General features: G+C 39.1%; 1 protein-coding gene across 1 annotated transcript in view; it reads right to left on the reverse strand.

Annotated features, from left to right (window-relative positions):
- Window positions 1-1,116: 1,116 nt before the first annotated feature.
- Window positions 1,117-14,578, reverse strand: part of GTF2H1 (general transcription factor IIH subunit 1) — a 43,272-nt gene continuing 29,810 nt past the window's right edge. The window contains exons 10-15 of the mRNA XM_047776169.1: window positions 14,484-14,572; window positions 13,720-13,837; window positions 8,398-8,488; window positions 7,605-7,720; window positions 5,217-5,309; window positions 1,117-2,375 (exon numbers count right to left, since the gene is read on the reverse strand). Coding sequence (XP_047632125.1) covers window positions 2,289-2,375; window positions 5,217-5,309; window positions 7,605-7,720; window positions 8,398-8,488; window positions 13,720-13,837; window positions 14,484-14,572 — 594 coding nt within the window. The 3' untranslated portion in view covers window positions 1,117-2,288. The remainder of the gene's footprint in view (window positions 2,376-5,216; window positions 5,310-7,604; window positions 7,721-8,397; window positions 8,489-13,719; window positions 13,838-14,483; window positions 14,573-14,578) is intronic.

Genomic DNA, 14,578 nt, shown 5'->3' on the forward strand with positions numbered 1-14,578 from the left:
AGTCCTTCATTCCCAATGAGACTCAAATACCTTACAAAAGTCTTAAATTCAGTCCCCTCCTTTCTACTTACCAAATTTCCACTTTAATTTGGACCTAGTTTCCGTTCTAGGCTTTGGCATCTGTAACCACTAGACTTTTTAAAAATTTTTTGCTTCTTTAGGGCTACACCTGCGGCCTATGGAATTTCCCCTGCTAGGGGTACGCCACAGCCACAGCAACTCAGGATCCAAGTGTCATCTGTGATCTACACCACAGCTTACGGCAATGCCGGATCCTTAACCCACTGAGCGAGGCCAGGGATTGAACCCACATCCTCATGGACACCAGCTGGGTTTGTAACCTGCTGAGCCACAATGGGAACGCCATAACCACTGGACTTCTTACCTAACAAACCAAACCAAACAACCAACCTCACAGAAACAACTTACTTGATTAAAATTTTCTACACGATCCCCCATGGATAAGGTCTGAATTTCTTACCTTGGAAAATAAAGCCATTCACAACCTGAACTGAAACGGATTTATTTTCTCAGCCTCTTGTTACTTCCAATCCTTCAATCCAACACTGTCCCCCACAACACACTGTGGTCTTTCAGAGCCTTCTTACCCTTCTCATACCCTTTCCTATCAACATTCGAGGCTAGCTGAGACCTCTTTAAAGTGAAGCCTACCCCATTCGCCCAAGAGTTTCTTCCTTGAGGTTAAACAAGCACTTAATCTTTAAACAAGCACTCAACAGAGCATTTTATTTATGTCTGCCTTTCCCAACAGACATACTCTTCTGTTTCAAACATTTTCCTATCTGCTCCATTGATACTACTTATAGAGTAGTTGGGGCAATGATATATTTGAAAGCACTTTGTAAAACTGTGAAGTGTAATATATCATTACTATACTGATCTAAAGGAGAAATGGGAGGACTAAAGCAGAAAAATGATGTTGCCTCTTTACTTTTACTGGTTCAAGGTCTGAACAGGTTTTTGACCTGCTGTAGCCATTTTATAAAAGATAATCAGCTAGTCTAATAGCTTTAAAAAATGAATAGCCTTCAAGCAGCCCACCCAAGTAAGCACTACACACAAGGATAATCACAAAATATGTTACAGTTAAAGGAGTATCTATAAAAATTTTACTTTTTTCTGTAATTTTTAATACATCTAAAGTCTTAAACAGTGAGTTGACCCTATTAGGAACAAAATATGGCACGGATTTCAGAAATAAGAACATAACTTTTTTTTCCCCCTTTGCATTCTGGCTTTTCAGTCACTATGCAATGATTATTGATTTGCCAAGGAGAGTAACAGATACTGGAAAAAAAGAGGTATGAGAAACATCTTTTATTTTTTCCTAAAGAGGTGAAAATAAGTAAGATTTCTTGTATTTCTCACTCATAAGATTTTTAAACTCTTAAAAATGCAATTTCCTCATTTCAAAGCACATGCCATCTTAAAAAAATCTTAGCAATGTACATTTGCACTCAAAGAAAAACATGCAGCGCCATTGTCTTCTGACAAAATTCTGCATTAAAACCTCACACAATTTGCTGCAAATATATTGCCCCTTTATCATGTAGGGACTCCAAACCACAAACATTCAGTGCAATATTTATTGTTTCTTATTTCCGTAGGAAACACAGGACCAATGATGTCTTCTGACTACAACTGTTTCCTGATGGTTGAGCAACAGTCTCCCTCTGCTTTACTTTAAAGTACTGTCTTTAACGTGCTGATATAAGGTACAACTAGAATTCAGCAAAACTTGAGGATCCAAGTGGAAGATGGAGAAATACTTAAGGTGTACCCTGTGCCATAAACTTAGGAAAAAAATTTACACAGAAAACAAAACAAAACAAAAAAAAGCCAAAAACCAAAATCAAAAACCTCAGATTTTATCAATGCACCCTTTTAAAAAGTGTTGTTTTCTTTTTTTAATTTCTGAAAGCAGCTTAATGTGAATCAAAAGCAGTTCCTGAGTAACTGCAGTAAACAGTGTCTTTTTAAAATATATATATATATATATATATATATATATATGTATATATATATGCAACTTAGCTCATTTTGGTTCTGCCTTAATTTACCTCTCCAGCTGTTAGTTTAATCACAATTCCTTCCTTTCAGTTCTCAATGTGCAAGTACAATAGCATCAGCTCTGAGGGTCGGCATCGTGCAGATGTTTCTTGTCACTTCTGTGTGATCACCTGCATGGTCTGTCAGGCCAGGCTTCCAGAGTCATTGTAGGTCACAGTTCACTCAATCTCACAAAACCTGTGACAGCCACAGACACTTCACGTTTTCTTCATTAGACGCCGTGACTGCCATGTATGGAGCTTGTTGTAGGCTGTCTGGAGCATCTCCTCTATATGACTTACCAACTGAAAAACACAGCAAGAAACTTAAGCAACAACAGGGTAAAGGTTGGGGAAGTTAATGCTTCTGATCCAGATCTAATATATACTTTTATAGAGTGTAGCTTCTAAGTTCTTTTTTATTTCCTTAAAAAGCAATTTCAAGCCCTCTGTGAAGGTGCTATATACACATTTTGTACAAAGGTAAGAGAGATTGTGGGGGGGCGGGTACAGTAGAATCTGAAAATTTACTTGCTGTGCCTGGGTTGTATGTCTGCCCTGTCATTAACCAGTCATAGGATGACATGAAAGCCTGTGTCCCAGACCTCAGTTTCTTCTGTCAAATGAGAGAGGTGAACTAAACTGGTGATTTCTAGATTTAAACATTAGTTTCTTAACTAAGGTCAAGAGGGTGGCATCAACATTATCTTAGAAAAAATTTGAAAAATGTCTTACTCCCCTGAAAATTCTAAGATGGCAGGTCTGGGATGAGATCCAGGAATCTGCCAATTTTCAAAAGCTCCTGCACTTAATTCTGCTGCCCAGTCAATCTTCTGAAGCAGCTTTCTGTGTTCTCCAGGGTCTTTTTCAGCTCTAACATTTCAGGATTTCAGTATAACTCAGTAGCTTATGGAAGAATCCAAATGATTTCAAAGCTTCACATAAGCACTGTCACACCTTAGATCAGGACTACATATTCTCATTTGATAATTTTTCTCTCAGAAGGACCACAGTGATCTAAACTGATAAAGATTCCTGAGGTAGAATGTCTCTGGATTATTTGTCTCCTTGGAAGTGGACAGTGTAATTTACATGGCTGGAAGACTGGTGAAGTCAATTCTGGCAGCATGGGGACAGAGACCAGAAGTCCTAAGTTCTTTTAGAATGCCAGTAACTTAAGAGTCAATCAGAGTTCAAAAGCAAAATAAAACAACCCTGTATTTACCATATCTGTTTACCATATCTGTTATCATTCTGTGTGTGTGTTTGTGTCTGGGGGGAGAGGGGGCAGGTTCTGTCTGGAAACTGTACAAAAATCACTTTTTCTGCTTGCTAAGTAGCAGTGGTTCCACAGTACCACACAGAAGGGATGAACACCATATCATCCTGTAATTTTGTATATGACCTCAGAATCCTTTTTACCACTTGCTCTAGACAGTTAAAATCAACTGAGAAGGCCAAGCTGAAACCTGTCATTCAAGTGCTGTGGGAAGACACTCAAGCTTCTTTTCTGACTATAATATTGTAATATTTTGAGAAAAAACACTTAGAACATTAAGGGAATAAAAATTTACTAAAAATAATACTGATGAAAGTTTTTTCGGCTTTCAATGCAAAATTCCCTGTTTTGATTATCCTACTTGTTGTAATACTGAACTCTAAGTTTGGATATACTTTTTCCCCCCCAAGTCATCACTAAGAAGACTTGCATTATATACACACAATCCTGTGTCACTGTTCAAGCCTAGCATTTAAAAACAATGCTAAAAACCGTGGGCACAAGGTGACATTTCTCACTTGCCACCTTGCCCACTGTCCTGCCCTGCTGTTAACAACCAGGCAAGCTGAAGGCAGGACATAACCCAGGAACTGTTAGTTTACTTTCATAAATAAATTCATGAATTTTGTAAATTCTGCCTTTCTTTGCATTGCTAGATTTGTACTTGCTACTCACATTTTCAAAATAAATATTTTTATTTATATTATTTTCCCTTTTTTTGGCTGCCCTGTGGCATATGGAGTTCCTGGGCCAGGGATCGGATCTGAGCTGCAACTGTGACCTAGGCTGCAGCTGTGCAACACCAGATCCTTAACCCACCATGCTGGGCCAGGGATTGAATCCTGTGTCCCAGCACTCCTAAGATGCCACCAATCTCATCGTGCCACAGTGTTAACTCCCCAAACAATTATTTTTAGGAACATACATGTAGGCTGAAAAGCTATAAAGAAAAGCATGGAGGAGTTCCCATTATGGCTCAGTGGAAATGAACCCAACTAGTATCCATGAAGACTTGGGTTTGATCCCTGGTTAAGGATCTGGTGTTACCATGAGCTGTGGTGTAGGTCACAGACGCAGCTCAGATCTCAAGATGCCATGGCTGTAGCTGTGGCTGGCAGCTGCACTTCCAATTCGATCGCTAACCTAGGAATCTCCATATGCCACAGGTGCGGCCCTAAGACAGTTTTAAAAAAAGAAAGAAAAGCATAGAGATGATTATTACATGTGTCTGGTTAGTCTCAGCCTCGGGAGAATGTGAAGGGGCACTCAGGGAACACCTCTGAGTACTGGTAATATTCCATTTCTTACCATGATTGGTAGGTACACAGATACTTATTTAAAAAAACATGACATATTTTATACACCTCAGAATGTATGACAAATTTCACAATTAAAACAGTACTCCCTGGAGTACCTGCTGCAACACATTGGGATTGGCAGTGTCTCTGCAACACCAGGATGCCGGTTTGATCCTCAGTCCAGCACAGTAAGGATCTGGTGTTGCCACAGCTGCTGCGTAAGTTGAAACTGCAGCTCAGATCTGATCTTTGGGCCTAGGAACTCCGTATGTCATGGGGTGGCCAAAAAAGAAAACAAAAACAAAATAGCCCAACCAGAAACAGTACTCCCTTGGAGTTTTCTGGTAGCTCAGAGAATTGGGGGTTTGGCACTGTCACTGCTGTGGTGTGGGTTTGATCCCTGGCCTGGAAACTTTTGCATGCTGAGGGCATGGCCAAAACTAAAAATCAGTACTCTCAGCAACAGAAAAAACAATATATACTCTCAATTATTATAAGAAAACAAAGTCAATTTCAATATTTTAACACATAGAAAAAAAAAATCAAGCTAGAATTAGATTGTTGCCTTACATTTGTGCTTAAATACTGTCTCCGAATTTTTTCTTGGAATGGGCAGAGCTTTGTAACTTGGAATCGTTCCAAATTACTTTTCATTTTCACTACCTAAAAAAGATGAGAGGAATAATGAATTACAGAGAACTCTCAAAGAACCTACAGGGAAGCTAAGAGAAAAACACACATAAAGTTACTTCTTTTTTTTTAAAGATTGGCTCCACCAGGCACAGAAGCAATTTCTAATATATTTAATTTTTTTGATTCATAACTCATCCTTCTTGATATTTTTCACGCATGTATACAAATGTAAATGTAGAAAATGTATATTATTTACTGTTTTAAAATTCCACTTGAGACGATCCCACAATGGTTCAGCGGAAACAAATCTGACTAGTATCCATGAGGACGTAGGTTCGATCCCTGGTCTCACTCAGTGGGTTAAAGATCCAGTGTTGCTGCAAGCTGTGGTACAGGTCCAAGACTCGGCTCAGATCCCACGTTGCTGTGGCTATGGTGTAGGCCAGCAGCTGTAGCTCCAATGTGAACCCCTAGCTTGGAAACTTCTATATGCTGCAGGTGCGGCCCTAAAAATACAACCCCCCCCCCCCAAAACCAAAGAACAAATCCACTTGGTTTAATGTGAACATCTCTAAATAGTAAGTCTCTAAGTTATCATTTAAAATAGATGTATAGTATTTCAATGTCTGAGCATACCGACACTGCTTCTTTAACCAATCCCCTTCTGGTAGATATTCAGACCATTTCTACACAGACAGTGGTAGAGAAATATCTCCATGGCTAGATATTTACACACATTCATTCTTATTTATTTCTTTATGTCAAATTTCTAAATGTTGAGTTTCTGCATCAAAGAATTTTTAAAAAATGTAGTACCTGTAGCGGAAGAAAGGACTCTTTTCTTAGCAACTTGGCCAACAATCATCATTTTAAGTTTTTCTATTCTTTTGCAAATTGTAGATGAAAAATGCTCCTTCACTGTAGCTTTAAAGATAATTTATTTGAATACTAGTATGAAAATTTCTTTAGGTTTATTGGGCTACTTGCATTCTTTAGAGTGTTGCTTGTTAAAAAATCTTTAGCTTATTATTTTTAATGGGGGTATTTTTCTTTCTCTTAAAGAATGTTTACAAGAGCAATCTATATATAAGCTATTACATTTTCTTAAAGTATAGTTGATTTACAGTGTTGTGTTAGTTTCTGGTATACAGCAAAATGACTCAAATATATCTATTCTTTTTTTTTTTTGGTCTTTTTGGGGTGGTACCTGAGGCATATGGAGGTTCCCAGGCTAGAGGTCATATCAGAGCTACAGCTAGTGGCCACAGCCACAGCCACTTAGGATCCAAGCTGAGTCTGCGACCTGCACCACACACAGCTCAAGGCAACGGTGGATCCTTAACCCACTGAGTGAGGTCAGGGATCAAACCCGCATCCTCATGGATACTAGTCGGATTGGTTAACTGCTGAGCCACAACCGGAGCTCCTATGTATGTATTCTTTTACCTATTCTTTTCCATTATGGTTTATCACAGGATATTGAATAGTAGGATCTTGCTATTTATATATTTTATACATAGTAGTTTGTATATGCTTATCCCAAACTCCTAATTTATCCCTCCATATCCCTTCCCCTTTGGTAACCGTAAGTGTGTTCTCTGTGAGTCTGTTTCTGTTTTGTAAATAAGTTCATTTTTATCATATTCTGGATTCCACAGATAAGTGATATCACATGATATTTGTCTTTTTCTTTCTGACTTACTTCACTTAGTATGATAATCTCTAGGTCCATCCATGTTGCTGCAAGTGGCATTATTATTTTTTTTTATGGCCAAGCCGTATTCCATTATGTATATACAAATTTTCTTTATTCATTCATCTGTCCATGGACATTTAGGTTGCTTCCATGTCTTGGCTATTGTAAATAATGCTAAAAAGCTACTACTATTAACACTGAAAACATTTTTCTACTTGTCAACTGTCCTTTAATTGGTTAAAAGGATTTTAGTGTTAAATAGCTAGTGCTACATTTGTTGTAAATCTTTGAATTTCATTATCCTAAAAATGTACCAAATAAATAATTTCAGTGATGTGACTTGTTTGGGTCTCTGTTCTTCACTCTCAGTGGCTTGAGTCTAACCAGAAGTAGATAAAAGTTTTAAGATGTATGATTATAATGGTTCTTGTCTGGATCTCAAGTGCCTTAATTTACAAAAATGGGCACCAATACCCATTCCATCAGGATGTGTGAAGCTTAAATGAAACAATGTAAGCAGAAAGTTTTTGGCACACGGTAAACATTCAACACAATCTTTCAATTTCAAAATAACACCTCACTAAATCACAGTACCACAATAGCTGGCTGTGTCTGGAACTGGTTCTGACCTTTTCTTCTAGGAATGGCGTATTAACAGGAAAGCAGGACCAGAAGTGCCGGAGAAGCTCTCCAACAGCCACATACAGGTGTTTCAATTCGGACTGAATATCATTCGGCACCATCTCTGGGAAAAAAAAAGTCCATGGGGTAAAAGCTATTTTCCCATTTGTACAGTCTCTCAAAGAATGACTATTCAGAGAATAAATGTGAATGTGTGCTCTTTGTCAATGCCAAACCAGGAGGTGCTCTTCTGAGATAAGTTGCTGATTTTGCGGTTGACAGATCATAGAATTTAAATTCTCTTGGGGTTTTGGAGGAGTTCTTAGGTTTTGCTTTATTTCAACAGGTGCGGGAGGAAAAAAAACCTTTTAGTATGACACAGAAATATGGGCTGTTTATAATATATTTTTTAAAATTTTATTTATTACTATTTTTTTCTCTTTAGTCTTTTGAGGGCCGCACCCTCGGCATGTGGAGTTTCCCAGGCTAAGTCTAATCAGAGCTGCAGCTGCCAGCCTACACCACAGCTCATGGCAATGCTAGATCCTTAACCCACTGAGTGAAGCCAAGGATCGAACCCGCAACCTCATGGTTCCTAGTCGGATTCATTTCCAGTGCACCACGATGAGAACTCCCAGCTATTTGTAATTAAAACTATTCTGAAATGTATATGCTTCAGAATCTAGATGCGTAAAACAGAAAATCCCAGAAATGTTTCAAAGAAAATTTTAGCACTCTTCTCAACTAGCTCTTTAGAGCTCATTTAAGTAAAGGGACAGCAGCAGGAGGTCCAGTACATACGGTTTATGGCTTGCTGTGTCCCTCCCTGCATAAGTGCTCCTCCAGGTGACAGTGCTGTGATGGTACTACTGGCAGCGCTACTTGAGAGAACCTGAAAGAAATTAACACAAAAAGTGGTTTTCTTTTTTTGGGGTAGGGGGGGCATCTTTCTCTTACCATTTCAGTTCTATAGCAAAATGCCCAATAAATATTTATTCCTGCATAAACACATAACTTTACAGTAATGAGATGTAAACTACTTCCCATGAGGCTAAAAACACAGTATGTGTAAAAACAGAATACTGAACAATCTTACGGGAATATCAGGCAAGTCTACGTATCAGGTATCTCAAAATACACATGCTTTTGTCGAGTTAGGGCCTGCTCCTGCCCTTATAGGTGATTTACAAAATTGTGTTAATTTCAGGCGCACAGCAAAGTAATTCAGTTAAACATACATATGTATCTTTTTTCCCCCTGATTCCCAATATAGTTTATTACAAGACACTGAATATGGTTCCCTGGGCTATACAGTAAATCCTTGTTGTTGGTCTACCGGTAGTATGCCTCTGTTGATCCCATCCATACTCTGTATTTATCCAATGCTGCCATCCCCTTTGGTAACCGTTAAGTTTGTTTTCTATGTCTAAGAACCTGTTTCTGTTTTATAAGCAAGTTCATCTGTACTATCTTTTAGATCCCACATAACTGACATCATATAATATTTGTTTTTCTCTTAGTCAAGCCCACTTTTAAGTACTAATTTACGAACTCTTAGCACTCAAGGTGAAACTGAGTTTACGGAAAACCAGGTCAATAAAATAAATGTTAACATGTATCCTCAAATAAGAAAACCCTGCAGAGCAGAAACATATTATTTGTCATTTTTCAAGGAAGTAAATATACCTAGCTAAAAGGGAAAAAAACCAGGATTCCTTTGAGTGGCTCAGTGATTAATGAACCCGACTAGGATCCATGAGGATACCGGTTTGATCCCTGGCCTTGCTCAGTGGATTAAGGATCTGATGTTGCCATGAGCTGTGTGGTAGGTCGCAGACACAGCTCAGATCCCTTGTTGCTATGGCTGTGGCATAGGCTGGCAGCTGTAGCCCTCATTCGACCCCTACCCTGGGAACCTCCATATGCCTTGGGTATGGCCCTAAAAAGCAAAACAATAAACATAAAAAGATGAATAAATATAGCCATTACTAAAATGTATATAAACATAACTAAATTCTCTTTAAAAAATAAAATAAAATAAAGGGGAAAAAATGCAAAACACACTCCCCAATGTATCGGTATCAACACTTAGGAACATAATTGAATTATTTCTTCAATAACTGCCTAACCAGTACCAGGCACTGTCTATAGAGGGAAACATATCATCTGCTGAACAGCTCAAGTGCAGGGTTAGTCTGTCTAAGGGTTTTCAAGGGAGTTTTTACAAGCAGAAATCCATGTGTATGTGGGCTGGATGAAAACAAATTTAATTGGTGTAAGAGTACACTACATGCCAACCATGAGTGGAGGGATAATGAAAGTTCACTTTATTCCTATTTCCTTCTGTCAGAAATGTTAGCAAGTTTCCATTGTGGTACAGGAGAAATGAATCTGACTAGTATCCATGAGGATGCTGGTTCGATCCCTGGCCTTGCTCAGTGGGTTAAAGGATCTGGTGAGCTGCGGTGTAGGTCACAGATGTGCCTTGGATCCCATGTTGCTGTGGCTGTGGCCAGCAGCTGTAGCCCTGATTTGACCACTAGCCTGGGAACTTCCATATGCCACAAGCAAGGCCCTAAAAAGCAAAAAAAAAAAAAAAAAAAAAAAAGGAAGAAAAAATGTCACAGTACATTGTGACCACAAGTTTCAGTGACTCCTGAGCTTATCAATTAGCCACTGGCTACACTCATGTATACATACCTGAGAGCAGGTAATCTCTGCATGTGTCTCAGACAATTAAATCACTTTTGGGGGTGTGGACAGGAATCTAATTATTTAAGAATAAGCACAGATTGAAAGTTAGGTAGACCTACTTTGCTCCAAGGGCCGGATGTTGGACAATTATAGTCTAGAAGAGAAGATGTAGTCAAATAACCCCAAATTTGTTATGTGTACATACGTATGTACAACATATATTTCCTTGCCCTGTCTCCTGAAAGGACAAGAAGACCAGCAGCAAATGACATCCCAAGCAATGAGTACATCTTGTACTCAGATCTTGGTTTTTAAATCTACTCAGCACTTAAAGGAAGATTCTGTGGCTTGGCAGGGAAAGGGTAAGATGGATATGGAACATCTATCTCATTGTGCCATAAAGTAGAGAGGAGCTCAAAAACTACTGTCAGAAAGAAACAGGACCCAGTGTAAAGGGAATAGAAAGGGTCTGACCACAAAGGCATAAGAGCACATTTTTGGGGATGACTTTTTCATCTTGTATTGGTGACTACACAACTGTATATGCAACTTGCAGCATAGACTGAAAAAGGTAAATTTTACCATATGCAAGTTATACCTTAGTTTAAAAAAAGAAAAAAATTGTAACAACAATTTATAACCCACAGAACCATATAAGAATCCATGCTGATATAAATAAAAAAATACAGAGGATAGGAAGTGAAGGTCTTCCCTTTAGTAGTAGGTCAACTGATTGGACGACAGAACTAGAAAATTATCCGTTTAATCACTGCCATGGTAATAATGATTTTCAGCAAGAATCAGCAATAGATTCTAAAATACTAGTCGGTAAAAGTTTGAGGGTAAACAATATTTACATAGCATCTCCTCACAAGATATTTATTAATGACAAAGGGAAAATCTGTTAACTTTTTGGTGGAGAAACCAAGGTAGATAGTGCCTTAACCAAGGTATCAAAGTTTATTGCAAGTTAGGGCAAATAATTATGTGTTTCCTGATATGATGCATGAAGGATGACACATCACTGAGACATCTGTCGGATGGTATTCTTGTTAAAAATGCATAACATGAAATCCAATCATGAAGAAGTATTAGAGAAAATGAAAACTGGGGGCATTCTACAAAAATTGGCCTTTACCCTTTAAACATTAAGGTCATAAAACACTAAGATTAAAAAACGATTCCATTTTAAAGGAGACTAAAGAGACACGAGAAAGGAATGCAATTCATGAACCTAATTTGGATGCTGAAACAAGAAAAAAAGTTTTCTTTTGCTATGAGGACATTAGTAAAATTGGTGAAATTTTTGTTAAGACCTATAGGCTATTTATTTATTTATTTATTTATTTTTGTCTTTTTACCTTTTCTAGGGCCACTCCCGTGGCATATGGAGGTTTCCAGGCTAGGGGTCTAATCGGAGCTGCAGCCACCAGCCTACACCAGAGCCACAGCAGCATGGGATCCGAGCCATGTCTGCAACCTACACCACAGCTCACGGCAACACCAGATCCTTAACCCACAGAGCGAGGCCAGGGATCGAACCTGTAACCTAGTCAGATTCGTTAACCACTGCGCCACGACGGGAACTCCAAGACCTATAGGTTAAATAGTAACACTTTATCAGTGTTAACTTACAGTTTCTATAACTGTACTGTTATTTTATGAGAATGTCTTGTTTTAGGAAACATGGGCCGAAATATTTAGGGGTAAAGGTATCTACACTCAAAATGGGCCAGAAAACTTTTTTTTTGCAACTTTCTGTAAATCCCAGATTTCTTCAAAATAAAAAGTTAAAAACAATATAGGTATGACTTCAGCATCTCAGTGCTTATGAAAATAGAGAAAAGGGGAGTTCCCGTCGTGGCGCAGTGGTTAACGAATCCGACTAGGAACCATGAGGTTGCGGGTTCGGTCCCTGCCCTTGCTCAGTGGGTTAACGATCCTGCGTTGCCGTGAGCTGTGATGTAGGTTGCAGACGCGGCTCGGATCCCGTGTTGCTGTGGCTCTGGCGTAGGCCGGTGGCTACAGCTCCGATTCAACCCCTGGCCTGGGAACCTCCATATGCTGCGGGAGCGGCCCAAGAAATAGCAACAACAACAACAACAAAAAAGACAAAAAGACAAAAAAAAACCACAGAGAAAAGGGGGAAAAAAACCTCATTACTGGGCATGCTGAGGATTGCTTTACAGAGGCAATGGAATCTGAGCTGTCTTGAATAATTATCATTAGTTCCCTGGAGATAAAAATAGGCTAAGGGCATTCTAAGAGAGAAAGTATGAGCAAATGTACAGGAAGCATGTAGATAATAATTTACAGTGTGCTGGCTGGAGTATAAGACTCTTGGTTATGGGGGAAGGGGAATGGAGGAGACATAGCTGGAGCAAGGACTGGAGATGTAGGGTTAGGGCCAGATTTTAAAGAGGATGGTATGTCAAAGGCATTCAGACAATTACTGTGGAATCAAAGAGGGGGGGAAGTGTAGAAAACTGGCCAGGTTTGCCTAAATCAAGGTAATCGAATCAAGAAATACTCAACTGACAGAACTCATACTTGATCAACTCAAGTATGAATAAAGGCAGGGAAGAGTAAAGACTATCTAGAGTGATGAACAGAAATTTAATGGAAATTTGGGAGATCTTTCTCTCCTTCTTTCTTTCTTGTCTTTTTAGGGTCACACTTGTGGCATAAGGAGGTTCCAAAGCTAGGAGTCTAATTGAAACTGCAGCTGCTGGCCTACACCACAGTCACAGCAATACCAGATCCGAGCTGCGTCTTTGCCCTATACCACAGCTCATGGCAATGCTGGGTCCTTAAACCACTGAGTGAGGCCACGGACTGAACCTGAGTCCTCATGGATAGTTAGGTTTGCTACGGCTGAGCCACCACAGGAACTCCTCTGGAAAATTTTTCTAATAAAACTAGTGTAAGGAAGAAAAAAATCAGCAATCACAAAACTCACCTTCTTTTTCATTATCACCTTCAGATGCTTCTTAAAAATACCAAATACCTCTCCTCTCTCTTCACTTTTTTTTTCGTCTTTTCCCCTTTTTTAGGGCCACTCCCTCGGCAAATGGAGGTTCCCAGGCTAGGGGTCTAATCGGAGCTGTAGCCACCGGCCTACACCAGAGCCACAGCAACGCGGGATCCAAGCCAGGTCTGCAACCTACACCACAGCTCATGGCAAAGCCGGATTGTTAACCCATTGAGCAAGGTCAGGGATCGAATCTGCAACCTCATGGTTCCTAGTCAGATTCGTTAACCACTGCTTCACAACGAGAACTCCCATCTCTTCACTTTTTTGATTTATTAAGCAGAAATATGACTTTAAACTCAATTAAAATATTAGTTTTATGGTTCAATCTGAATATGCCCCTAAGCTGAGGAAGTAAGTATGGGAATTCTGGTTTTCGAAGAGTACAAGTCACCTACCTGAGTTAATCTGGGTGTATATGCTTCCATTTCTTGTCTAATACTTTGAAAAGAATTAATAATATCCTGACTTGTTGCATACTGTAGCGACTGGATTGGAGTTGGACCGTGATAATACCTGAAGGTTAGCAAAAAAGAAATTACCAATCATATAGAATAAAGGTGTTCAACATTTGTCTTTCAAATATCTTAGAGGTCTCAATACGACATTATATCCAAAGTAAAGAGTTAAAGAGTTTAATAAAGTAATTTAATTCCTATAAGGCAGTAAGAAGAAAACAGCACAGATAGCCAAAATTTATTTCTTGATTTTAATCATTTAGGGTCTTTTCCTGAGATATGCAAAGTAAATTTTTAAGGAAATAAGATATTGTATTTTATGGCACAAATTGATCTTTTTTTGTTTGTTTGTTTTTTTGCTATTTCTTGGGCCGCTCCCACGGCATATGGAGATTCCCAGGCTAGGGGTCCAATCGGAGCTGTAGCCACCAGCCTACACCAGAGCCACAGCAACGCGGGATCCAAGCCGTGTCTGTGACCTACACCACAGCTCACGGCAACACCGGATCCTTAACCCACTGAGCAAGGGCAGGGACCGAACCCGCAACCTCATGGTTCCTAGTCAGATTCGTTAACCACTGCACCACGACGGGAACTCCCAAATTGATCAAATCTTAATCGCTAAACTTGTAGAATATTTTCTGCAATGACTTGTGATACAAAATCATTTGGCTTCAAGTTAATTTAATATTCACCAAACTTACCTATCTGACTTCTTGAGGTTTAGTGCAATTGTTTTTATGGAATTATTTTTCCCCAAGTCTTCGTATTCAATGGACTCCTGTAACTTCGCCTATAA

This window comes from Phacochoerus africanus, chromosome 4, assembly GCF_016906955.1.
Source record: "Phacochoerus africanus isolate WHEZ1 chromosome 4, ROS_Pafr_v1, whole genome shotgun sequence".
In the NCBI taxonomy this organism is placed as follows: domain Eukaryota; kingdom Metazoa; phylum Chordata; class Mammalia; order Artiodactyla; family Suidae; genus Phacochoerus; species Phacochoerus africanus.